This window comes from Melozone crissalis, unplaced genomic scaffold, assembly GCF_028551555.1.
Source record: "Melozone crissalis strain CALT ecotype California unplaced genomic scaffold, PUWL_Pcris_2 ptg000005l_1, whole genome shotgun sequence".
In the NCBI taxonomy this organism is placed as follows: domain Eukaryota; kingdom Metazoa; phylum Chordata; class Aves; order Passeriformes; family Passerellidae; genus Melozone; species Melozone crissalis.
In genome coordinates this window covers 35,912,083-35,938,253 of record NW_026535783.1, presented here as the reverse complement: position 1 = coordinate 35,938,253, position 26,171 = coordinate 35,912,083, and the positions used below count along the sequence as shown (strand labels likewise).

The 26,171-nt window shown below is 38.0% G+C and overlaps 1 protein-coding gene across 1 annotated transcript in view; it reads left to right on the top strand.

Annotated features, from left to right (window-relative positions):
* The window catches only part of DAPK1 (death associated protein kinase 1), an 83,668-nt gene that overhangs the window by 31,343 nt on the left and 26,154 nt on the right, over window positions 1–26,171 (top strand). Inside the window, exons 2-11 of the mRNA XM_054282731.1 lie at window positions 7,826–8,047; window positions 18,584–18,722; window positions 20,561–20,690; window positions 20,975–21,023; window positions 21,165–21,191; window positions 21,616–21,768; window positions 21,922–21,967; window positions 23,124–23,213; window positions 23,628–23,720; window positions 25,363–25,482. Of these exons, the coding sequence (XP_054138706.1) occupies window positions 7,826–8,047; window positions 18,584–18,722; window positions 20,561–20,690; window positions 20,975–21,023; window positions 21,165–21,191; window positions 21,616–21,768; window positions 21,922–21,967; window positions 23,124–23,213; window positions 23,628–23,720; window positions 25,363–25,482 (1,069 nt within the window). The remainder of the gene's footprint in view (window positions 1–7,825; window positions 8,048–18,583; window positions 18,723–20,560; window positions 20,691–20,974; window positions 21,024–21,164; window positions 21,192–21,615; window positions 21,769–21,921; window positions 21,968–23,123; window positions 23,214–23,627; window positions 23,721–25,362; window positions 25,483–26,171) is intronic.

Below are 26,171 nucleotides of genomic sequence, written 5' to 3'. Positions count from 1 at the left end.
ACCCAATATCTATTTGCTTCATACTATAATGTGCACAAAATAAACAGTAAACAAAATATAATCCCAAAATATCATCCATTCGTATTTTTTAGAATCCTCATAGTAATGTATATAGAGATACTGTGCATATTTATATGTACACAGACAGTGGCTGAAACTTGTGCTTTATTCTGTTTTATGAAGTTCAGCCTAATGGTGAGATTGCATTATTTCTAAGCTTCTTATTTGTAAATGCGAAGTTTTTCAATCACCTGCAATTGATGTTTACTGCCAAATTGCTGATGCAGGAGCCTCATTTCTGCCTGATGGCCTGTGCTAGTTAATAAGTGCTCTTCAGCTCAGCAAATGTGTGCACAGGTGCGTGCATGTATTCTTGCTCCAACTGTGTAACTTGTGTGACATTAAGTATGTTGGAAAAACTTGATCATGGTTCTCTCAGTGGAAAAAGAAAATCCTGAGCAGAAGCTGATCTTCAGGGGAGGGTGCTAGGGAAAGGACATGGAAAGTGGTAGAGGCATGCTTGGTCTTACTTTTGACATCGAAGCACAGTATGTAGCTGTCTTTCTGCATCCCCTTCTCTCTAGGCCTGCCAGAGTCATCTGATTATTCTGCTCAAGCTTAACTAATCACTGTACTGAGGGTTCAGTGAGATGTGATCTTGCCCAAATCCAGAAATGGATAAACGGGCTCCATAGGAAGCCTTGGCAATGGCAGGCACTTGCCTTTTTTAATGTGTGGCACAGAAAGCGGTTTAATTCTATGATAAACCACCCTCACCGTAAGGAATTAAAATACCTTGTTGCACTCAGTACTGCATACACATGCATATCTGTACACGGACAAAGTAAAAGTCTCTTGTCCTTTCATCACTTTTTCTCTTCTTCCCCGTCTCCAATATAACTATTTCACTAAAAATTTTCCTACACTTCTTGGATAATATGAAGCATTTAAGAAATAATAATAAAAACCAGTAAACAATGTATATTTTTCTGAGATACCTTATTTAGATCTGTCATAAATTTTTTTATCATGCTCTTATGTCATCCCGTAGGACTAGTGGCTCTTCTGGGTATCTGAGAAAACAGTGAAGAAAATCACTTTTCTGTAAGCTTAGCAAACATCTAGAGAAGTCTGTTAGCAACCTAATGAAATTACAGAAATCAGCAGAGCAACAAAAACTTCCAATTTCATCAGTTTTATGTGCTGAGGTTGACAGCACAAGACAATTTCTGCAGGATATAAATACATAGCTAAAAGGCATGATTTGTTTTTAAAATAACCAAACCACAAAAATGTGAGGCACAAGCTTTAAAACGTTGGGGAAATGAATAGATTGGACAAATTCTCTACTTCTTTGTGTCTGGTTTCAGCTGTAATAGGGTTAGTTTTCTTCTTAATAGCTCTTACAGTGCTGTGGGTTAGGATTTAGCATGAGAATAATGTTGGTAACACACTGAGGTTTCTGTTGCTCCTCAGCAGCGCTTACCTTAAGGCAAGGACTTTTCATCTTCCCATGCTCTGCCAGCCAGAGTCTGCTCAGCCAGGACAGCTGACCCCAACTGGCAAATTTTGGGCCATGTTATATACCATACCATGAAAATCATACCCAAAATATAATCCAGGGGGAGTTTATCATAAGAGAGGGGCAGTCATTGCTGGGGGATGGATTTGGACATCGGTCTGTGCTGAGCAATTGTATTGTGCATTACTTTTCTCTCTTGGGTTTTTATTCTTTTATTCTTCTCTCTCTTGGGTTTTATTATTCTCTCTCTCACACACCCTCTTCTTTCCATTGTTACTGTTGCTGTAATTGGTTTTATTAGAATTTTTATTGTGATTGCAGCTATTATCTGTTATAGACTGTTCTCATTTTAACCCTTAAGTTTTTAATTTTTTTCCTGATTCTCCTCCCCATCACAGCATGAAGGGGTTGGCGAGAGGTACCTGACTGCCATTCAATTACACAAAGTTATGGTAGGCACTTTAGTCTATAAATATGTTCTAAAATTTGACTTAGCCCACCTGCTTCTTACATGGCTTGAAACCTCAGATTCTGACTGCTTCATGTTGTCATGTCTTAGATACTCTAAAAATGCTTCTCTTAATTTAATTTTTAAGTTAACAGTTACACTGTTCCAACTGTATTTGTATAGATAGTACAACAGAAGTATCAGTTGATGTATAGAGACAAAAAGGTATCTAAATAAATTATATAGTAATAATAGAGTTCCTTTTGAAAGTTGGGGTTTTATTCATTTAAAGTATTACATAAAGGAATAATTATTTTTTATACATTGCATATTTTGGGAAAATAGCTTTAAATTAAATATTTGATATATTAATAGTGAAGGATAATCAAACAGCATCACATACATACATTGAGTCTCTATGGTGGAATCTTGGAGCTTTTGGGACTTGGTAATTAGACACCAAAAATTATTTTAAGACAGAAATAAAGAAAAATAATTTAAAAGATGTCAGTATTATAAGTGTACAAATTCATCTGTGCATAACAAGGAATTTGGAAGTTGGGAGTTATCAGAACTCAGAAATACCAGGTGTTAGTACACTTGGGTTTTTTATAAATGTCTGGTTTTCCCCTTTGCTTCTCCTTCCTTGCTGTTGTTCTTTTTGTCTTTGCTGCTTTTCCAAAATATTTCTAAGGAAAGTGTATTGGCATGCATTATATTGATGGGTGTAAATTGCAATTTCATTTTAACTCTGCACGTGTTGGAAATGTACTGCACAATTGCCGAACGCACGTTCTTTTCCTGCCTGTGTACTTGCAGCACTCCACTTTTTATTGTTCTACAGTCAGATCTAGTTAAACCCTTATGTTTGCTTTTCTGTATTAGTAGTACTTGAAATAGCCAGCTCTTAACAGTGATGTCTGTGGCCCACCATCAGTTTCCAGCTGATTATTCTTCTGCTTAGTCACTCATATATCATTTGAGGAGTATTTTCTCTATAGCTTAAATACTGTATCATGTTTAACTTCTCTTTTCTTTTCTTTAGTACTGCTTTTTTTATGCGACTCCCAAAATTATTACTTCTGTTTTTCTATGGCCACTTTGCCCTTTCCTATAACAACTGTTTACGTGCAGCCTGAAACAAGTTCGTGGTCATTAACAGGCTTCAGGTGCTTCCAGCTCCTTCTCCTATCAGATATATAGATGCTGTTCCTTCATGTTGCCAAGTTTGTGGACAAGTGTTCTTGTCCTTTGGAAAAGACTTGGGCGCTGTGAGTTTTGTGGGAGCTAACCTTATTAGCAGAAGCGGGTCGGCTGCCTTGGGTGACAGACAGTAATGGATAGCAGTGGCTGCTGATGGGACTGACTGATGGGGGTGCTCCTGGGGCTGCACATCCCCGGCTCCATTGCCCTTCCCTGCAGGAGATCTCTGAGGAAAGACAGACGTGCAGTGTGCTGATAGGTGTTATGTCGGAGGAAACAAGTAGCCCCATCGTCAAGTTGCAGTTTCTTCCACAGGCTAATCTAATAGTATTATGTAAATCTCTTTCTGTTGGATTAGTGTAAATTTAAAAAGGGAAGTAGTCAAACAAATAGTAAAAGTAGTTGAATTTCAGTACATTATGTTTTCAGAGTTGTGTACTGAATATCAAATTTTTAAATAGGAAGAAAATGCCTGCATGTCAGAAACATACTGAAGCACCTTATTACTCTGATGGCAACTTCATGCCTTTTCCTTACTCCTATTTCCTGCTCCCATTAAACTTTGTAAGGCAGTCTTCTGGATCAACTCTGTGTCCAGCTTAGAACTCTTTCACCAGGTTCTTGGAGCAAGAGTTTTACTCTTCAAAGAACAAACTACCTGGATAGAGCTGGTGCAGACAATTGGGAGTGGGAAAGAATACAGGGTATCTGCCACCCCTAACTACTGTCATCATCCTTGTGGAAAAAATGGAAGTACCCTTTTGTGGTTTCCCTTTGATTCTAAGGGAATTTTTATATTTCTGTATTTAAAACTTTCCTTAATTCATGCTGATGAGCAGTTGTGATCCCACTAAGCAAGGACCAATAAAGGTTGGCATATAGGGGGCTTTATTGGTGCTTCCATCCCCTATCTGCATGACTTTTGCTTATACATGTATTTATTGTTAAGGGCAGTATGTCTCATGATGTAAAAAGGATACAGAAATGTCATGATTAGGTAATGGGTAACTACTTGTTCTGAAGTGAGTCTGAAAAATCACTGGATGTGGATGTATGCCAAGTGTCCCACAAAGAGTAGGTTTAAGGTAGTAATTAAGGGCTGGTTGAGTTAAGGATTACAAGATCACAAAACAAATTACTATTATTAGCAGAAGTATTTGTTCTTACATCAAGCTGTCATCCTGCCTTGCTGTTTAACCTGATTCTGCTATGTGGAAAAAGAATGATGTCGGACACTTTATTAAGTGTGAATTTGTGATTTACTTTGGGGAGAGGGTGCAGGGTGGTTAGTGTCATTTTCTTCTAAAATGGCTGTCATTTTTTGACTCCATGCGCTTTAAATCAAACCTACAAAAACAAGGAAATTTTAAAAACTAAAGGACTTTTCTGACTTTGAAGATGCTGTATGAATGAATGCTGAATCTGAAAACGTAGGATCTTTGGGAAGATATTACTGGATATTCTATGAGTGTTATGTGTGCAAAGCTGATTTATACCAGCTTGTCACTGCAGTTCTGCAAGGGAAAGCCCAGTAAATACATTTTGATTTACACATCTCCTCTGCTTTTAAAACGAGAGTTTAGAGAGAGTTGTAAAATGGTGTGGCTTAGGGATCACAGGCATGAAACAGCCCCTTTGCTTGCAGCTTAAGTGTGATCTGCGTGTACAGCGTTTAATAACAAGCAGCTAATTGTGCGGTTGTGTGCTGAATAAGTACCACAACAGCAACAACAAGAAGGTTATTTGGTGTATAACTGGCACTTACTCATGATACCTGTTAGTTGATGAACTTCTTACAGTCTTGAGCAGTGTCAAAGATTTTTGGAGCTTCACCTCCTGTCAAACCATGGATGAGACCAATCTTTAAAGTAATATGTTTTAAATAATGTACTGGACTTCTGATAACACTTTTATATTGAATAGTGATAGTCAGGGTATCCTTCCAACAGGTGGTTGTGGACAGAGAATAGTGAACGACTGAAAAAATAAATGGCATATCTCAGGAGAGAGGAGATCTACTTGTTGTATGTAGCCCCCTTTGTTCCAGGATGTCAACCTCATGCTGTAACGTCATAGTTGACCCATTGCCAAAATAAGATTAAACAGTCTTAGCCTTAAAGGCATTGGAAGCATGAAGTGGCTTTGGGGAATGATGTAATTCGAATATGCATAATACTATGTAAAAATCATCATGTCAGTAAAACACAGACAACTCCTAATCCCCGCCAACGTTTATAATTAAATCTTGGATATCAGAATATATTGTATGTCTGTGTAGTTCTGATTTATGTTTTTCCTTTTTCATTCCAGAACTGATGTTAGATGTAATTTTGGTTCTAATATTTTATATTGGGGGTTGTTGTTTCTGTGTTTGTTTGATTTGCATTGTAGGGATTGTGAGGGGGGTGAGGGTAGGTAGAGGGGAGGGTTGTTTCTTTTTTTTATTTGTTTTGTTGATTTTCCACAGTGAAGCAGTAGCTTTTGCTAAACTTAGAGGCTGTGCATCGATAAGAGAGTGGTTAGCCATGCAGCATTCAAGCCTGTGGATGAATCATAAGCAGAAATATTTTTCTTCCTCTATCAGACGTTTTAGATTTCTAGCCTGAAAGCCAGCCAGGTGGTCAAAAGACAAATAGCAGCTTTTGACTTCCTTGTGATCTATGAGCTTAAGTAGCTGCTTGGAGTTGTGATGATGTCTGCATCTGTCTACTACTCCACTTTGTTGTTTCTTTGAAACTGAATTTTCTGCAAAACTGACTGCTTTTTAAATAAAGCTTTGTATCTCTGTGGAGATGTGCGTGCTGTGGGGGAGAGTGTGAGACAATCACTTGCTTTTCTCACTGGAAGCAAGAGCCAGAAAGGCTGTGTTTTCAATTCAGCAGTGCAAATACCTCTACTCTGGCAGTGCAAAATTGCTCAGACCTTGGAGATCAAACTCAGGTTTTGTGAAATTGGACTGAACCAGGCAGAGAAGGCTGATGACCTTAGGATACCATGTCTAGCTCTCTGCTGTCAGTTTAGGATGACACGGGTATTCCAGAAGTCTGTGCTTTCTCTTTCAGTCACATATGAAAGTGTTACATGTCAGAGAGTGTCTCTGATAACACTAGCAGGCCAAGTCTGGGCAAGTGATGCAGGTCTTCCAGCCTGTGTGTGATGGAGAAGAGCATATGGTGTGGTCTGAAGCACTGCTCTGTCCCCTGCAGTTTGTAATAGTAATGTGGGGGTCCCCATATGGAAATCTGATCCTTAAAAACTTTGTGTGGAATTGCGGGCAGGCAGAATTTAAGGCAAAGTCACTTTTCATGCAATATAACATCTTCTCACAAGTTTATGAATTGATTTCATTAAACAATGAAAGAAGAATTAAACATGAATAGTGATCATAATACTGAAACAAATCTAAACCTCACCTTTAGACTGTTGAGGTTTAAGATTTCTCTCAAAGTTTACTTCACTCACTACCCATGGCTGCATTCAAAGATGTCCCAGATGGTGGTGGCTACTGTAGAGCATCTTTCTAAGAGTTCACATGAGAGGTCGTGTCTTTGCCCTGCCCTTCCTCGAGTGACAGTCATTTAGCCTTGCCCAACTGCATGTCCCAGTTCAAGACAATGTGTCGTCACTCAGAGTACTGTGTGGGATCAGCGTAGTAATGGTGGCATGAAATGTGTAGCTCTGAGTGCTTTATGGCTGTTCAAGTAGTCAAACCTATTAAGGCTAGCTCTGATTTAATTGCTGTTCTAAATCTGCTTTAGAGAACAGATCTTCTTCAGTTACCAGGGTAGGGTAACTTAAAAAAATGTTCTCCTTAGTATCATCCTGTAATTCTATTATTCCTTCATATGGTAAAAAAAACAGAACAGAATTTCCTGAGAATCCTCAACAAGAGATTAGGGAAACTTAAAAGAAAAACACTTCTAGAAATCTTGTTCTTTCTTTAAATCAACATTAGGCTCCTGGAGATTTCTGACCTGGATCTGTGTGTACATCTAGCAACAGCAGGCTTGTACATAAATGATGGTGTGCTGGAGTCAGCAGCTTCCTGGAGTTTCTTCTGTTTTGTAATACAAACACAGATTTTGTTTCTCAGTGTCTCGGTACTTTTCTCATCTTCAAACTTGTCCTTAACAAGATGAGTAATTCTTGATACTACTGTATTTAGTCAGTGCTTTCAAAATCCAAAGCAGTGTCATGAAACCAAGTTTTGTTTTAAAATTTTTTTAAAAAACAAACTTAAGGATAGAATATATATAGAATAAAGTGAATATTGACAAATAATGTAGATTGTAAAAACTACTAATTGTCCCAAATGAAGAACAAAGAAAAAATATTCAACAAACATACTTTTGCCCAGTAATCCCCAGTGCACAGATTTGTCAAAAATCCAGTGGTCCTCGCTGGTAAGGTGCTACCTGTTACTTACTGATGCGCTGAAATGTGTACATTTGTGTGACAATTTAAGATTTAATTAATCTTAAATTACGTTTCCTACCTCTTCTAGGTTCTCTTCAAGTGTTATTCTGGATGGCATAAGAAGCAGTTATATACTTAGCCAGAGTTAAAAGCTGATTTCCCCCACCATAGCAAACAGGCTACCCTTAACTCTGAGTTGTCCTGAACTGAACCCTCATCATCTCTTTGTTTTTCAGTGGGCAGTTTGCCGTAGTGAAAAAATGCCGCGAGAAAAGCACCGGCCTGCAGTTTGCAGCAAAATTCATCAAGAAAAGGAGAACGAAGTCCAGCCGTCGTGGAGTGAGCCGGGAGGATATCGAGCGAGAAGTTGGAATACTGAAAGAGATTCGGCATCCCAATGTGATAACGCTTCATGACGTCTATGAGAATAAAACAGATGTCATTCTCATTCTGGAGCTGTAAGTAACTCTAGAGACCCATGGACTAGTAGGAGAATATTTGTTTCTTTGGTTTTTAAAAACAAACCAGAATTTGAGAATTGCAGTGATTCAATGGAAGTTCCTTATCGCCCCAAAAGAAAACAGGTAGTAGCCTTAGAAATCTTTGGTTTTCAGTCAGTGTTATAGTTTCCTGATTTCCACACGTATTTTTCTCTCTGAATGCACTACAAAGTATTTTTTTTAAAAAAAATCAGCATATTTAGCATTTCTTTTTTCCTGCTTTTTACTTTAATCACTGTTGATGTTATGGATCCAAAAGAATAGCCTGGAACTAAATATACTGATTTGAAGATCAGAGCACAGGAAAATAGAGATTCTTAGTGGAGATTATTTTAGGAAATTTCACTGTTTTGTATTGGTGTAAAGTGGCCTCAGTGAATGCTTTTTCTCATTTTGTAATCCACATGAATTTTCCCCACAGTTGTCTCTTGTTAAAATGAGAACTGAACTTCCACATTGTTTCATACTGGTTTAGTTACCAATTTTTCATCCAATGTAATTGCTAATAGATTGAGCATCAGCAGAAGCTACTTCTCCATTTTTTAGTCTGGCTTCCAGTTCCTCAAAGACTGCAATTGCAGGAGTTAAGCCTTAGTCACCTGTTAAGAGTTTGTCAGTGGTGCTGCTGGAATGTGCATATCTTTACACACTTGGCATGCCTGGCACTTTTTTATTGCCATACCTGCTCAGTATCAGTTAACCATACTGTACAGTAAAAAATTCATGCATGCAGAAGACTTGGTACCAGAATCTTGGGCAGCACTTGTGTCTTTTTGTGGGCTGTTCATGTGGTTTTTCTTGTGCAGGTTTTGTCTTCCTGTTTACTAGCTTTGATAAATTGTATTTCCACTTATAAAGATACTTCAGTGTTGCATGGTTTCAGTAACATGTACATTTACAGTATGGATTTAAAAAGGAAACTGGGATGTAGCTTTTAGAGTTCCATTTTTTTCTTTGGTCTATATATGCATGATACTACTTTGTTCTGTTCTCAGTAGTATCATAATATCATAGTATCAGTATAACATAAATATGTTTTGCAAACATATTTTTACACTTCTAGTCCAGCACATGATATTTTATTGTAATAGTTGTAGTCTGGCTTGGTTTTTTTAGTTCCAGTTGTATACACTTGAATTAGTTTGTCAAATGTGGATAATTTAAACAAGTATTTTTTCCCAAACTAAATTACCATCTGCTATAAAGTAAAAGTTCCTTATATTCTTACTATTTCTTACTTGGGTTTTGTTCAGAATTCTTTGAAGTGTGATGTGAATACACAGCAAAATTAGTGTGACGCTTCTTCCTCTCCCTATTTGATACTAACTCTCATGTTCTCTTGCTCTACAACTTTGCTGTTAGAGTGTTGCTGCTTCTGCAGCTCCTTCTGCTCTGGAATCTGTGCAGGTGAGATCAGGCCAGTATCTGTACTTGAAAGCTGTGAGGGAGACTTGGCAGTCACGGCAGTGGTAGGAGGAGTGGGACTGCCCCAGCCACCCCCACCTGAGGCATGGAATGGGAGCTCTTTTGGCAGCAAGGCTGCTGTGCGTGTGTGTCAGTGTGCAACCACCCCTGTCCATTGAGCAGAGGAATGACTATCTGCATATTTCATAAGCTCGATGTCACGAAGCTCAGCAAATTATTTGTATTGCAATTTAGGTAATTGTTTTGCAAGGTGAGCAATCCGTATATAGTTTCAATCTGAGATTTTTTTATTTTTTGTTTTCCAAACTGCTTTGTGAGTCTTTCAGTTGAAGAAGTGCTGTTTTGGATATCATAAAGGTAATGCATTTATTTATTTAGACAGTCAAAGAGGAAAAGATGATGTTAGCAATCCCTTTGTAAACTTGAATATGCTAACTGCTACAAAGTTTTGTAGTTCTCAAAATCACTGTGATGTTACATAAAGCTATTGAATAGACAGGATTGTCATTTTAATCGCATGCTTAGACATTAAATATGTAATCCTTTTTCTCTAATGTTCTAGTATTCACATTTTGCCTAGGGACCTACCCTCTTGACAGTCTTTGTTCTTACAGAGCAATTTCGTATGAACAGAAATAAAGCTGAAATCTCATTAAATAACCTGTTTATCTTCAGAATCTACCCTAAGTGTCCATTTTCCATTTTGATTAGAACATAGTGTATTTCCTGGCTCTTGTGTTTTGTTCTGACTACAATTATGAGGCAGTGTACCACACAGAGACACAATTTTGTATAATTGAGCAACCACAGCTGCCCTTTTGTTGCCATATGTCAACATGCACAGTCCCAGGGTGACAGGGTCTATGGCCTGTTCACTATTGATTTTTATTTTCTGCTTCAGCAAGAGGTTTGCTGTATTGCATACAGCCTCCTAAACATTTTTCTGCCTTACTAATTGGCAGTTTCTCAGAGGTGAGCAATTGACTGAACAAGGGGGAATGGCATCACATTGAAAATGGCACACTCAGACTGGTTATTAGAAAGAAATTCTTAACTGCAAGAGTGGTGAGGCACTGGAACAGGTTGCCTGGAGAACTTCTGGATCTCCACTCCTGGAAGTGCTCATGGCCAGGATGGATGGGGCTCTGAGCAGCTGGTCTAGTGAGAGGTGACCCTGCTCATGGCAGGGGAGTTGGAGCTTGATGATCTTTAAGGTCCCTTCCAGCACAAACCATTCTCTGATTCTGTTCAAGGTCATGATTTATATGCAGGAATATGGGGGCAGTTGGTTAATTATTGCAGTGGCCAAGTAGGTCCTCACAGCACCGAATACAAAACAGAGCTACTTTATCCACGCAGGTGTTTGGAAGTTTTTCTTTGAACTGCTTTATATCAGGAAACTGATTTACAAAAAACCCAAGTTCTACGAAACATTTAATTTATGAAACTTTTAAAACCAAATCTTTCCTTAGAAGATTCAGCAGCCAGGGACAAGCATGAAATATCCTTGAAGAATCTTGCTTTATTGCAGTATTTTGGTATATTTAGAGCATTCAGACATATTTTCATAACTCTAGGTCTTAGTGAAAAATGTCTCCTTTCTTGACTTCGAAATAACCTTTTAAATTTGCACTCTGTGAACTGTTACATCATCTTGAAAGGAATGTTATGCATATTACATACAAACTGGAAGCCACTGTCTTTTCCTCATCTAACTTAAAACCTGAATAGTTTTCTTTCTTTTTGCTTTTATCACACAAATAATTGAATTAGTCTGAATTTTTCGGACTAGTTTAAATTTTTCTATCCAGCTGCAGCTATAAGAGTCTGTTATATGTTAGCTGTACTAAGCTATTTCTAGTGAGCTCTGCTGAAGCCATCATTTTTTCAGACTTCACAGACTAGAAAACACAGATGTCTCTGCAGTGATAATTATTTTCTTTCCTCAAACATGTTTTGCACCTACTTGGTTCCTCTTTTCCTGGCCCTAGATGCATAATTTCTCTCTTCCATTTTATTTTCTCTTCCACTTTATTAGGTCTTTATTTAGAGTGCAGACGTAAAATAAGTATTCTTTGTGGAGCCTTGGTTATGGTTTCTTGCTGCAACACAAAAAAGAAATATTTTCATCCTATATTGTACAGTAGTTCCTTAAAATTAACAAAAGGAATGCAGGTGGTCTGTTTTTTAAAAATGCTTGATAGCAATACCTGACTCTTTTTTACTCGGTAGTGTGGAGTTAGGTATTCGTACTTTTCTCTGCAAAAAGCATAACTTCATTTCTGAATTTGAAATCTTGATTTAAGACGGTTATCTCTTCCAGCATGGTTCTGAGTGACAATTATCTGTTTTATAAATTTTTTTAAATAGAAAGTTTTGAAAGTATTAGAAGCACTTGTGCATTAAATATTAGGATTTATACTTCATTTGAAAGCATAAACTTTATTTTAGACTTAGTCCTGTATCTCACACTGTCTCTGACTTTCTGCTTTGGTGGTAACTTCATATGGTTAATCAAAACAGAACAGTTCAAGAGAATGATACGTCCTTGTGTAAAAATTATGACAATTTCATTAACTGATCATTGAAGAGCAAATAAGAGCAAGTAACTGAACTCTTGAAATTCCTTTGCTATCTTATTGGGGCTTTATTTTTACAATTATGTTCAGGAAGAGACTTAAAGCCTGTCTTCCAGAGAAGATTGAAGTCTTCACAGGGCTTCCTTAATTTTTAGTTGTCTTCCGGTAGAAATACCTCTGAGATTTTTTTTAATTTTACCCATAAATAAATAAGAAAGTTATTATCAGGTGGCTTTGTGCTGCAATTTGAGAGGAGGATTAAATATTTGGTGCTTCTGGCATGTAGCAGGCCGTTAGCAAACCCTGTGACACCCAATTTGTAGATCTTGTGCCACCTTTGGATTTCAAAATCCTAAATTCCAGGCCCACAGATAGATGCACAGAGAATATGTAGGCAGGTTGGAACAAAGGCTTGACAGGCTGACAGGACACGCTCGAGAGCTGGTGTGACTCTGCCACACAGTGAGCAGGTCTCAGAGGGAGAATTGGTTTTTATGTGCTGCGTTCCCTGAGCAAAATCATCACCCCTCCTGTTTGGTAAACCCAAATGCTCCTCATTTATTAATCTGAATGTTGTAGATGAGATCAAAATACTAAGACACTCTGCTGGGCCAAGGTAACCACCTGCTGTATGCAGACTTTGGGCACTTCAGGAATTTCAGTGATGAAAACCTAAATACCAGTGGTGTTGGAGTGCAGAAAAGATTCACAGGAGCGCTCATGCCCTCTCCCACTCACCCAGCCCCCCTTAGTGGGACTTAACTGCTTAAAATATAGTCCATGTTTTGGTGTATGTGTTCTGGCTGACCATTGAGGCCAGTGCTTCTTGTTCAGTATAATTGAAGAATTTAGGCACACTAAAGAGAGGATTTCATGACAGTTGATGTCTCTAATGGAAGCTGGACAAATGAAAACGAAAAGGCGTGGTGATGCTGGAACATGTCATCATTTTTCTGGTAGCTAGATAAAGAAAAATGTAAGGGCAATGTTGTTCAGCCAGTAGGTAATTTAATGAGCTAGCAGGCCTGTTCTGCTGTTCAAAATGTTTGGTACACTTTGTACTTCTGAGGAGTGGGTTGGTAACTGCACAATTCATAAAGGCAGCAAAATGAAGTGGATGCAAACCCCCTTATTCTTACGTAAAACAGAAGTAATAATATATGAGTCTAGTCTTGGGCTGACAACTGTATGACTGGATGTCATATAAGGCAGATTTGACCACAGAATCCCTGGGGAAAACATTTATTTTACAAGTTGACAGAATAAATGTTTGGACTAGAGAAGAATTCAGGTAATTTATCAAATTGCATCTGTTTTAATACTGGAATAAATTGATGGCATGCTTCTTTAACTTTGTTTATGTTGTTTTGAAATCTAAGCAAGATAAATGTTCCTTCAAGGGGTTTGGGTCCAGATTTTAGGGTTCATTTGTAGATTTTAAAATTCATTAGAAATCCTTTGATAATAATTAATTATCATTTAGGTGCTGTTGCATAATAAGCAGTGTGATCATAGCATATGACTGAGTGATTACGAGGTGACCATGCTGACTTTGAAGGTTAATTGATTCCAAGTTCCCTGAGTAGGTTCCCATAATGACTTCCTCTGAGATCTGGCGATAGTTCTGTTTCATAGTTAAGAAAGCCTGGCAACTTGCAAAAGCACTATACAGAAATCCTTTTTCCATGGGCGTGATGTATTTTATTTCCCAGAGGGAGGTGTGTGGGTTGCAATCACATCTGTCAACCTTCCTTTGGGGAGGCTGGGAAATGCTTTTACCACTATTGCTTTTTGTAAGAAAGAACACAGTCAGCTGAAAGCTTTAATTTACTTCTCTCATTTCAGGAAAGATAGCACTTCTGCCTAGAAGTATCAGTGAAATAACACATACCAGCTTTACTCTTAGTGAAAATGTTTATACAAAATACTTCTAAAAACATGTGCTCTGCTACTTTAAAACAATATAAAGAGTTGTGTTATAATGATGGAAGAGATTTTCTCAGCCCTTTTGACTTTCTGTGTTATGGTCAATAATGCATTAGAATTAGGTGGTATTAAGATGTGACTGCAACAAGCACAAACTCTTATTTTATTGAGCATGATATTTGAACACCATATTATGACTGCAGAATTATTACTAAATTTAAATGCAAACAGAAAGGTTTTATACAGGAACATTGAAGAATTAAAGTTTTAGAGGAAAACACCATGTGAAAGAGAACATGGAGGCTTTGCAGCCATAAAGGAATTTAGCTGTGATTTGACTTGTAATTAAGTTTCTCTGTTAATAGGTTGCTGTCCATCCTTCACCTACTGGCATTTTGGCATTTAGAGTTGTCTTAGGGTACAGAAGAACTGATCAGGAAGCTGTCTGGTAATTCCTGCCAGCAAACTGAGAAATTGAACAGAGAAAAGCTCTATGCTTCTTAGGGATACCAGGTAGAGATACTCCAAAGTCCTCTATAGGAAGATGGAGTAGTGCTTGGTGAACCTCTTGCCGGTGCTCCCTTCAGGAAGCGCCTTTATCCAGGTGGTGGTTGGGGGCAGCAGTCTTTTAGATGTTGGTTGTGTGGGCCCCTCTGTAGAGGCCCAAAGGCAGGCTGGGAGCCAGTTTGTGTGGCTTGGGAAACGCACACAGTGGTCTGGTTTCAGTCAGATTTCAGCAGAGTGTTTATGCATCAGCATCCCCAAAGCCAATTTAGAAACAAAGGCCCATTGTGATTGAGGTGGAAGCAGTGTTCTTCTTGGTAGAAGATGATGTTCATAAAGACCAGTCAAAGGGGCTGACATATGGAATTACCTGTGCCTTCTTCTTTAGATTAACACTGGTCCTGTGTGTGAGATGGGATATCCACATTAGTGGAATAGGGCTCTCTCCTTGCTTCTGGCTCCACTTTGAAGATGACTCTGATTTACAAACACATGCAGTGTTTATGTATTGTGGGACTCTGTTACGCTGTCTGAGGCACAGGACTGGACTTGATGCCCCAACAGCATTTTAGGAGGCTTGTGAAGGCTGCAATAGCTTACTCAGCCAGTGTCTTTACTGGCTTCTTCTAACCAATTTCTTCATCTGTGATATCTGGAAGTCTAGTAAAGATCGTCTAGTTATTCTACACATATAATCCAATTACAAAATCTGTGAAACCTGGCTCTGCTGATAAATCTGAGGACATTGTATTTCAGCCAATTAACTGTGGAAATCAAACTTGTAAAGTATGTTGAGTGTAGACCTGTATTTACCCTCCACGACTCACTTGAAGCTTGCCCTGCAGCGATAGCATGGGTTTTTGTATGCCCATGGTAGCGCAGCTTAACATCAGATATTCCTGAGTCAGCAAAAGGGTAAGGAATGAGCAGTCTCCTGACAAGCATGAAGAGGAAGCTGAAAAATGCAACCTCCCATGGGGTCACTGCCTTACACTGTGAGAAGGGCCTCCCTTGGAGGTTGCCTGTTGCAAAGGAGCCACGCATTTCTGAGCTTCCAGGTGAAGTTCCTTATGCATGCTGGTATAACCTTTTACTCATCATTGCTATAAAAACCCTTTTCCCTCATGCTTTATGTCTCTTCCATAAGTAGCAGCAGGAGCAGCTAGATGGGCACTGTGCTTTCCAGCTATGGCAGCACCCCAGGGGAGAACACGGCTTCCAGAGCTCGCCCCCACAGCTGAGGAGCTACCAGCAGGAGAATTCACCACGGCCCCCTCTCTGAGGTGAACCCACGCAGGATCTCCTCCTAGACATCAAGAGTGAGATGTGTAACATGAGGGGGCACACCAGAGTCCCACAGAGCAGGAGTACAGCTGCTCCTGGAACAACACTTTGAGTGCATTACAGCTCGTCCCTCCTCACTCGCCTACTCGTTCAGCAAGGGCTGCCAAGTCACTTAGGGTAACAGTGCTTAAGCATCAAAGAAGCACACAACAGATTGCAAAAATCTACCACTTTTGCTAATGAACTTTCAGTTTTATAAAAGAAAAAAAGAAAAAAAAAAACCATTTCAAGCCTTTTACCTTCCCTGGCCCTCAGTTTTGAGATTTGCAAGCACTAGGTATATCACCTGTGAAACACAGATAATGTTTTATCGCACACAATTATAAGGCTTATGGTGTGTCATTAAAGAAAGGTCACTACAATTAATCTGTGGTAAAGACAGAATAATAGTACTCAGCAGTATAGAATCAGAATAATTGCAGATAAGAAGAAACTGAGGAGGCTCTTTCTGTTTTACACAAATGCGGGTATCTTGAAAAGTTGCAAACTTTAGGAATTAAATCTTTTTTGGGGGATCTATAAAGAACATGTATAATAAGTGACAATCATAGATGACTATTAAGTTTTACAGACTGCATGTCTTTAAAGTGCCAAGTGGAGTTAAGAGCAGGTTTTGCCAGCCAAGAAGCATAACACCACCTCTGTGTCACTGTCACAGTCCGTTTTAGACTGCAGGGTGGACAGCACAGTGCTTGGAGAGGCCATGGCTGCAAATGCCTGCCTGAGTACTTCTCTTGTATTTGTGATGGCTGATGAAAGGTTTAAGCACCAGCAGGAGATTTTGCTGTTTTTCAGGGTTTCCAGCTGCTTGAAAAGTGGGACCAGATGCAGTCTTTTGGTGCAGTCTTACAAGCTCTTACTCAGCTGAGGATCCATCTTCTCTGGTTCCCCAAACTGATAGCTAGCCCAGTGCCAAACCACGCTGAGTGCCTACATTTGATGGGTTTTGATGGGGCAGTAGCCACAGTGAGTCTGCCTGCTCCATGTGGCAAGGCCGTGCTGCAGTTCACAACAACTGCAGCCAACATCCTCTTGTAAACATGGGGGAGCAAGCTTCACGTGATGCTAAGGCCTTTAGCCCAGTAATTGGAAATGAATGTCACCGTTCAGTGCAGTGCTGCAGATACAGACGTTATCCTGAAAATATTTTCTTTTTTTTTCTTTTTTTTTTTTTTTTTTATAGTCAGAAGCAAACAATGAGAGAATATGCATGTGTGTCCATTTGGAAGACAATTCTGACCAGTCTCTGTAAAATAACAAGTTGGATTTAATCATTAGGAATTTCATTTTAATGTCTCTACAACAACAAAAAAATCATTAAAATGACCTCTCATCCTTACAGTCTATAATTCTTATATTTTAATGGCACTTTGTTTCAATAATTGCTTTCATGCAGAAAATATTACAACACAAATAATACCCTAAACAATACTCTCATTATTGTCTAGGCAGCTCAATGAAAGCTTCAAGAACTCATTAAAATACACTTTTCATGCAATTTGCATTACAATAATGCAGATTAAGTCCCTGAAAAAGTAGACATGATAAAGAAGTCAAATATATTTCAAGAAATTTGCCCAAACTGTTTACCCATTGTTATATGTTAATCACCACTTCATGTTTCATAACCAGAGCTTTAAATCCTGAACAGATTATTTTCTTTTCCTGCAGAAAAGCAATAAAAATTAGAGTGCACTTTCTGAATTTGTGTTAGTATCATTACAATGAAAAACACAGGAGATATTATGACCATTTTTGCAATCTCTAAGACTTTTCTAAGTAGTAGCCTTGCTTTCACAGATGGGAAAAGTAGTTTGCCACAGTGGGCAAACTACTATGTCCTTCAGCTGAAATGTGTCTGTTATTTGGGAATAGCTGTAGTTCTATCACTTCAGTATCTGTTCATGCTGTTGACTGGGTTAAGAGCTGCTTGACTGAGCTGAGAAGAGGATCATCTTCTCTTTATTCCTCTCTCTCTCTCTCTCTCTCTCTCAAATGCAGAAATCCAGATGTGCTTATGTACTCTGTCTTACCTCTTTTCTTTCTGCTGGGGGGGCTATAACACTTGCTGGAAACAGTCTTAAGGACATTTCATTGTAGAAAAGGTTTCACCGTGTTAGAGTACAAATACAGTATAGGTGCTGCATTTAATACAGTATTTCAAAACCAGAATCTATTTTCAAAAGTTGGATGCTCTAGGGAGTTTAGAAACTAAAAGTAGGACAGCTGCCAAAAATATTTCAAAATAAGATTTAAAATGTTTATTTTTCAATGAGGGTGTAGAAATCTGGTGTTTTACTGATATGAGCCAATTCATGTTTTATTTTCTAGATAATGTCATGTCCCATTGTGTTGGTATGTTTTGAGTCTTGTCACTTCATATTTAATCGTATTCTTTTAAATGCGCATGAGAGTAGGAGGCTTTTACTTCATTTAAATTTAAATACTGTTAACTATGTTTGTTCGGGTTTTCTAAACTTTTTTTTTTTTTTCTGAAAGTAACACTCTTTTTACTGTATTCTTTTCAGGGGAAGGGAGGGAGCTACTAACTCTTTTGGGTATTGAATTAAGTACTTTTCATCATTGCTTCTGATATTTGAAACATTTAAAGCATCTGGATCCTTTTTAAGGCTCTTCAGGGTTTGAGGACAGCTATACTAAAAGGAACCCACTGGTTAAAGCAAGCTTGTCACTAACTCTGGTTCTACTCTCCAAGTGTTGCAGGTGGGGAGCTCTTCGACTTCTTAGCTGAGAAAGAATCTCTCACGGAGGAGGAAGCCACAGAATTTCTCAAACAGATACTTAATGGTGTTCAGTATCTCCACTCTCTGCAAATTGCCCACTTTGATCTTAAGGTGTGTGGAACAGATAAAAACTTAAACTGTAATCAACATCCATTGAAGTCCTTTGTTATTCTAGCCACAAATCAGTCATCATGAAGATCTTGGCCACAGTTTTGTTTTGCTGGCTTATGTAGACAGGGGGAAGCTCAGCCATTGGAAAGAAGTTACTGAACTGTAAATAGTTCCCGTCTGGGAAATGTTTCTTCAGGGGAAATGGCACCTTCTGACGAAATTAATCCATTCTGAGAAAACAAACCTGAAATAAAAATGAGGACTATGATTTTTATTTCTTTTTCAATGTGAATGGGATCTGGGTGAAATATTCTGACCTAGATGCCTTTTTCAACTGTGGTTTTTTTTAAGTGCTTAATTGAAACTGCACTGAGTTAAGTACAAGGATTTTTGTGGAGCAGGCAGCAGATTTCCACTGACGTCTTTTTCCTTTTTTGGGGCTTTTTTGTTCATTTTCAGAAAAGTTATTAATTGCATCCTTTTGATAATAAAAGCAGAGCTTTTTGTATCTAAATTCAGCAACTGCTTTTAAATGTTTCAATTTCAGCACATTTTCCCCCAGAAGATGTTATTTTTCAAAGGTAGACAGCTAAACATTCCAGAAGTCTCCTGAAGTGTGCAGCTATGTCTGTAAGAGCAAAAGGAGGCATGATTATTTCATTACAATTGAAATGTAGTTCTGAGAGGGGGATGAGGTAGGGAAGGGAATGGATTTCAATGTAAGAATACCTTTTCCAGTTTCATCCTCATCACCTTAGTAATATATTTGGTCTTTATATGACAGTCAGCAAGAGAAAAAAATTGTAAAGCTAGAAAGAATGGTATTTCTTAGAGTATGAAATGTGAATTTTTGCCAATCTGTTTGTAATTGAACAAGTCACCCTTGGATACCAAAAATTTGTGCATTAAAGTAGGCAGCATTGTGTAGACCAAAAAAAGTATGGAACAGAAATGCAGAAATTACTTTTGCACGTATCAGGTCCCGTGATTGGGAAAAGAAGGTAAAAGAAGGGTGACGATGAAGAGCTGTACTTTATGACTCCAGAAGCCCCTAACACTCTGAACAGGATGGATGTAGCTACAGAACCTCTTCAGAGTACACCAGCTTATGGGCATAACAGGACATGGTGACTGAGTAGCTGGTTCTGTATGCTCATTGGAGTGCTGCAGTGTAGAGACAGCCCCCTTTGCTGATAATCCTGGCGTTTCATCTTCTTTGTTCTGGATTTGCAGATCTTTGGTGTAAAGTAATGTGAAGTCCATATTTCAAAATCAGCTAGAAAAGACAGGAGAACGTGCTCTTTTTCCTTTCTTTTAAGTATGTTGAACCTTAAAATCTGGGAGCTGGACCACTCCAGAAGTTTCCCTGGAAGATCCAAAGGCAACAAGATACACGTCCCTGATTGCTTATGTGGTGTGAAAGAAACCTCTCTCAGGGACTAATGTAAGCCAGACCCAGTAGCTAGTTTATAGGGTTTTGTTTCCTGCAAGCTCCCAGCCGTGCTGGAATGGCTGTAGCACAGGGTCTGTGATCTTTACTGGGGGACAGTGTGTTTCACTCAGGGTCAGTCCACATGAAAACTGCAACTGTGGTATCTACAAGAAGTAAAATCTTGGCCTTGTGGAAATCATAGCGCATCAACATGGAGTCCTAATTTACTGTAGTTACTTTAAGCATATGTTTCATCATAATAGGAAAAGTCAGGATTTTTCTGCCTAAAACACAATTCAAGTGTCTAACGGAGGTAAAAAAGAATGTTCAGTGGTGAGGAACACTTGTCCACAGTTTGTACCTATATGTAATCTCTCTTTCTCTCCCCCCTTCCTCCTTCTCAAAGCCTGAAAACATAATGCTGTTGGACAGGAATGTACCAAAGCCTCGAATCAAGATTATTGACTTTGGTTTAGCACACAAAATTGACTTTGGAAATGAATTCAAAAATATCTTCGGAACGCCAGAGTTTGTTGGTGAGAAAACTGTTGTTTCTTCAAACTATTCTTTTTCAGTCTGTGAAACAGTATTTGTGGCTTATCTTGGCTTGGCTGATTTACAGAGTATGAAATTTGTGTGTAATTTGTGACATTTTGAAATTTAAATTAGCAGTTTGTAGCATTTGATTTCAAATTAGACTTGCATTAAGGTGTTTTAATCTATCAGCATCTTAGCTTATTATCTCTGACATACATGGACTCAGAGTGAGACTTGTACCTGTTTTTTGACTAGGTACTTACCTTGCTGCTTTTTCCTTTAGCTCCTGAAATAGTAAATTATGAGCCTCTTGGCCTTGAAGCAGATATGTGGTAAGTTATTGGATCTTACTTGAAATAAATCTCTCATGATTATGCTTATGTTCTAACCTTTTTTTTTCTCCTCTCTCTCTTTCCATCTATTTTTCTCTCCTCTCCCTCATCCTTTTTTTGTTTGTTTTTCCTTCAATCCAGGAGCATTGGTGTAATAACTTATATTCTGTAAGTACCAAAATCTATGGGTGTTTCTTGCAAATGCCGTTGTTTTTTAATTCTTATTCTATCCTCTGGGGTGTTGGTGGTGTCTGTACAAATCAAACCATTCTGATTGCACATCATGATTCAAGTTGTATGATCTTGAAAGTAGTAGAATAATTATGGAAAGAATTGCTGTTAATCAGCATTGAGCTAGGATGGGAAACTGTCTTCACATCTGTAGGTGACTTTCCTGCAGCTATATCTTAATAGTAGTCTTTGAAATTACAGCAAAGCTTTTTGCCCTGCTACATCACATCTTCCTCAAAGTAGATCTGCAGCCTTAAAATGGAAAAGAAAAATGTTCTCTTTCTACTGTTATTTGATCTCAGAGGGTTGAAGCAGCAGTGTTACAATATGTACTGAGAGGAATGTTCTGTCTCTCCTGCAGTCTAAGTGGTGCATCTCCATTTCTTGGAGAAACCAAACAGGAAACACTGGCAAATGTGTCTGCCGTGAATTATGAATTTGAAGAAGAATTCTTCAGTAATACCAGTGCCCTAGCTAAAGACTTTATACGAAGACTTCTAGTCAAAGATCCAAAGTGAGTTGTTATTCTTCTTCTATGTGGCACTTACATCTCTAGTATTTAAAATTACATGATATTAGGAGATGATAGTTTAATAAACATAAACCAGTATGTATTTTATTAATTTTATTAATATCTGAAATGGTTTAATCTTTTATTCTCTTAAAGGAAGAGAATGACTATTCAAGACAGTTTGCTGCATCCTTGGATCAAGGTTAGCATGCCATTCATTCTCTGTTGTCCTGTTTTTAATAATTTTTCATTTCATGCTTTTTGAGTTCCTTAACATGGAATATTTTCATAATTGTTTAATGTAACTTACTTTATTGGAAAGCTGCCTGTATGAAAGCTAACACATACAGAATATGGGCTTCATTAATATATGCTCTATGTGAATTAGCAGTAGGGAAGTAGCCCCTTGTGGGAATTAAAGTCATGGTCAGACAGAGAAGCTAATCTTCACAGAGCATTGCACTGACAAACATACAGTCTCTGAATCCAGTCCAATTCACGCTAATTTTTCTTCTTCTAATGCCCTTATTTAGACTGGTAAAAAACTAGTAATTTCTCTTCTGTCCTTCCCCTTACACAGAAGAGAGCAGTTGATGTGGTGGTCCACTTGCTTCTTCAGTGTTTCAGTGTTTGGTTTGGATTGAGCTGTTGTGAAGCTGCTAGATTGAGAGGGAGGAAATGGTACCCATCATTCTTCTTAATGTGTGTAGTGCTACCTGGCAGTTTATTGTTTTAATTCCTATCACATTCTGATTTGATATGATATATATCTCCATAAAAATGACTTCAAGGATGGGATCATAAAATGCAAAATTTCGTGTACTCCACTGGTCATTGGTGCTTAGTATCAGCCCATGAAAATTTGAAAGGATGAGGGCTTCGAGCTTGCTGCACTGGTAGATGGGATGTGATTTTGTTTGAGGAGGGAGTAATTTTTCAGCAGTGTCCAGGTGATTACACTGAGACTATAACAAAGATTGACTGCATTTAAAATCAGTCAGGAGATCTTCCCAGAAGACAGGATTTATCTTGGAAATCAAATGCCATTGTCAGAGAGGGAGGTGAAGGACAAGGCTGAATGTTCTGATGTTTGAAGGGATTTTTGTTCAAAATGAAAAAGCACATGTTAGTATTGCATTCTTAGGTCTAGATTTCCCTTACAGCATTTCTTAAGAAATTCCATCTGTATGCCAGACTAGACTCTGAATATTAAAAATATGTGCTTATAATTACTTCATTATTACAGTATGATTGGAGTACTATTATAATGTAAATGGAAGTCATCACTAAGGGACAGAGACTTACATGCAGAAATTATGGAATTTTTTGGAACATCTTTATTTTCCCTTTGCTCACAGCCAAAAGACACTCAGCAAGCACTCAGTAGAAAAGCTTCTGCAGTGAATATGGAGAAATTCAAGAAGTTTGCAGCACGACGAAAATGGAAAGTAAGTCTTTCAATAACACATCAAATGCTGGTGACATACAAATGCAGTAGAATTGACTGTTCCAGGGAAAGGTCAGCACATTTTAGAGTGGAAAGGAAGGAAGAAGAAACATGTTCTTCTGACATACTAGCATACTCAAGCACTGACAATAAACTAAGTGCTTGAGTATGCTAGTATGGGAGAAGACCTCTTTGTCAGTGAGGTCCAATGCTTGAGTGTGAATTGTTTGCTTTGTGCTTCTGCTGGATTGTAATAACAAAAGTTAAGGTTTCAAATTCAATATAAAAAGCAGATGGGGTATTGAAGTCAAACTTCAGTTTGTTTTGCTAAGTCCTTTAAAATCTCTGCGATAGCATCCTATCAGAATTTCCTAATTTTTTTACATATAGCTTTTTTCTTGTTATTTTTATAAAGCAATCAGTGCGCTTAATATCCTTGTGCCAAAGATTATCAAGATCTTTCTTGTCCAGAAGTAGCATGAGTGTCGCTAGAAGTGATGATACTCTGGTAAGTGTGTTCTTATATATTTAGAAAGCTTTATCACATGTGAACTTTGCCAGTTTCTCACTAACAGAAATATTAGTCTCTTGAAAATTTGCATAATTAACTAATATCATAAGTAAGAAGAAATAGATTTTACGTTACAAAGGTCAGTTATCCATAGTTTGATCTTCTGCATCTTGAAACCTTGACATTTAACTTACGGCGTTGAAACCTTGACATTTAACTTACCTGGTGTCAAAAATTCATTTCTTGGTCTTGAAACTTGATTCATGATATTTTTTTGCACCCGCAAAATTATATGGTGAAAAAGTGTCATCCATAACAATTATATGGTGAAAAAGTGTTATCTGAATTTTACTCATTATTTATATCATCATTTTGTGGACTAAAATAATATTCCTTTTTTTTTTTACCAAATATTCAAAACCATTGAGGCTGTTTTAAATCCAATGAATACTAGACAGCAGTGTCACAATGAGCAGTTATTTAAGGAGGAAACTTTAGAGTTGGCCAGTATTCACTTTGTGTTATTAGATATGACTGCAGTTGCAGTTAGGAGCAATTGCTATATGTTTTGTAGTTACAAATACTTGTATATCCAAAAGCATTCTTCTTAGCTTACAAGTTTTAATACACAATTCACAAATTCCCTGTGATCAGCAAGGAATGTGTGCTAATATGTTTAGACCTGGGGAATATAATCTTTTCTGTGCATTAATAGGATCAAACTTCAAAAATTCTGCAAAGCCCTTTTTTGCATACTGTCTTCCCTGTGTCCCTCCTGTGCGACTCCATGCTCATGTTTTCACTTTTTCTCCTCTTATCTTTTGGCTTCTGTGCTCTTTGTTCTCCTCTTGCTCTCCTTTCCCTACCCAACACCCCCCCAGTTCAGCTATCTGTATGCCTTTTAACACTGGATCAGCTTTTCACACCTGTGTTCCAGCAGAAAGGATTATAGCCCAATGTCAGTGTCCTAAAAAATCTGAAACCTCGGGAGAGAGGGAGGTAAGAGCAATCCAAATAATGGGCTCTGTGAATTTCAGCTCTTTGAAATTCTAGTGCAGAGGAGAAAAACAAAGTTACACCTGCGGAGGTATCTAGGCTTATTACTTAGGTTCTAGATTTTTAACTGATCCATTTGAATAGATGACAGCTTGGACCAAAGCACCTCTCTTGCTGATGGCACAAAACCTGATACTTCAGCTGGTATTTATGCACCACTTGGGCTTTTTAATCACCACATGTATGCATGGAATAATTTCATTTTGCGCAAGTATTGCTTCTATTGAAATCTATCAATAGATCAAAAAAAAAATCTTTTTTTTCCTATGAGGAAAAAAAAATACACCTAATTAAAGAAACCTGTGTGGAGTCTCAGTGATTAACAGGCTTGCGTGTGATGAAGAGGGAAGTATACTTTACCAGAAAACATGTCAGGGGGTTTGGTGTGGGTTTTCAGATAACATGCATACATGCTAGCCATAGGCTTCATGAAAGATTACACCTTGTAGCTGAAGCATTCTTTTACAAAAAAATTTCAAAAAATTTAGGGTTTTTTTTTTTTTTTTGATGTCTTGGCATCTGTTAGATACAGATTTTTTTTCCTAAAGCTAACAATTTTTCTTCTTTCACATTTAATTGCAAGGATGAGGAAGATTCTTTTGTGATGAAAGCTATTATTCATGCCATCAATGATGACAATGTTCCTGGATTACAGCACCTTCTGGGATCTCTGACAAATTACGATGTCAATCAACCCAACAAGGTAGTGTGGGTCTGCTTTGAGGTGTGAGGTGTGTGGGGGACTAGCTAACACCCTGTTGAATAGAGCAGTGTGGCTGTAAAATAGAAATGTAACACCTGAAATTAAAAGGCAAGGGAATGGGAAAAAGTTCTGCCTTTTTTCTAGGAGAAATTTTCACATGTTTTATGTTCAGTCTTCTCGAGATTCATTAAAATGGAGCCCAAATGAGCCCAAGTTTTTTTGCCTAGGCATTTCAAAAGTGTTACTCAAATCTATGGTCAGGAACTGACCATAGATTTGTGGTGCATCAAATATCTGCCTTCACTCTTGGTGGCAGTTGCTGTTTCTTGTGGTCAGTGAAGATGGCAGAATACGTAAGAATAACCAGACTGCTAAAACTGACTTTGCAAAGCATTGTTAGAAACAGAAGTTGCAAACTGCAGAAGTGGGATATGTGAACATGTTAGATGGTGGTGTTCACTTTCAGTAATGAAATTGCTTGTCCAATACAGTATTTCAATGCATCAGCAACATCTAGGAAAGTGAAATGGGACTGTCCATTAAAACAAAAAATACAGTGATTTCTTAAATGGCTCAAGACAAGGTCATGCTTTTTTGCATGGTTATAATGACCTTCATTACAAAGTAATTTCAGAAATGTGAAGAACAGTATAGAAGTAAAATATTCTTTTACTGTGATAGATATTGAA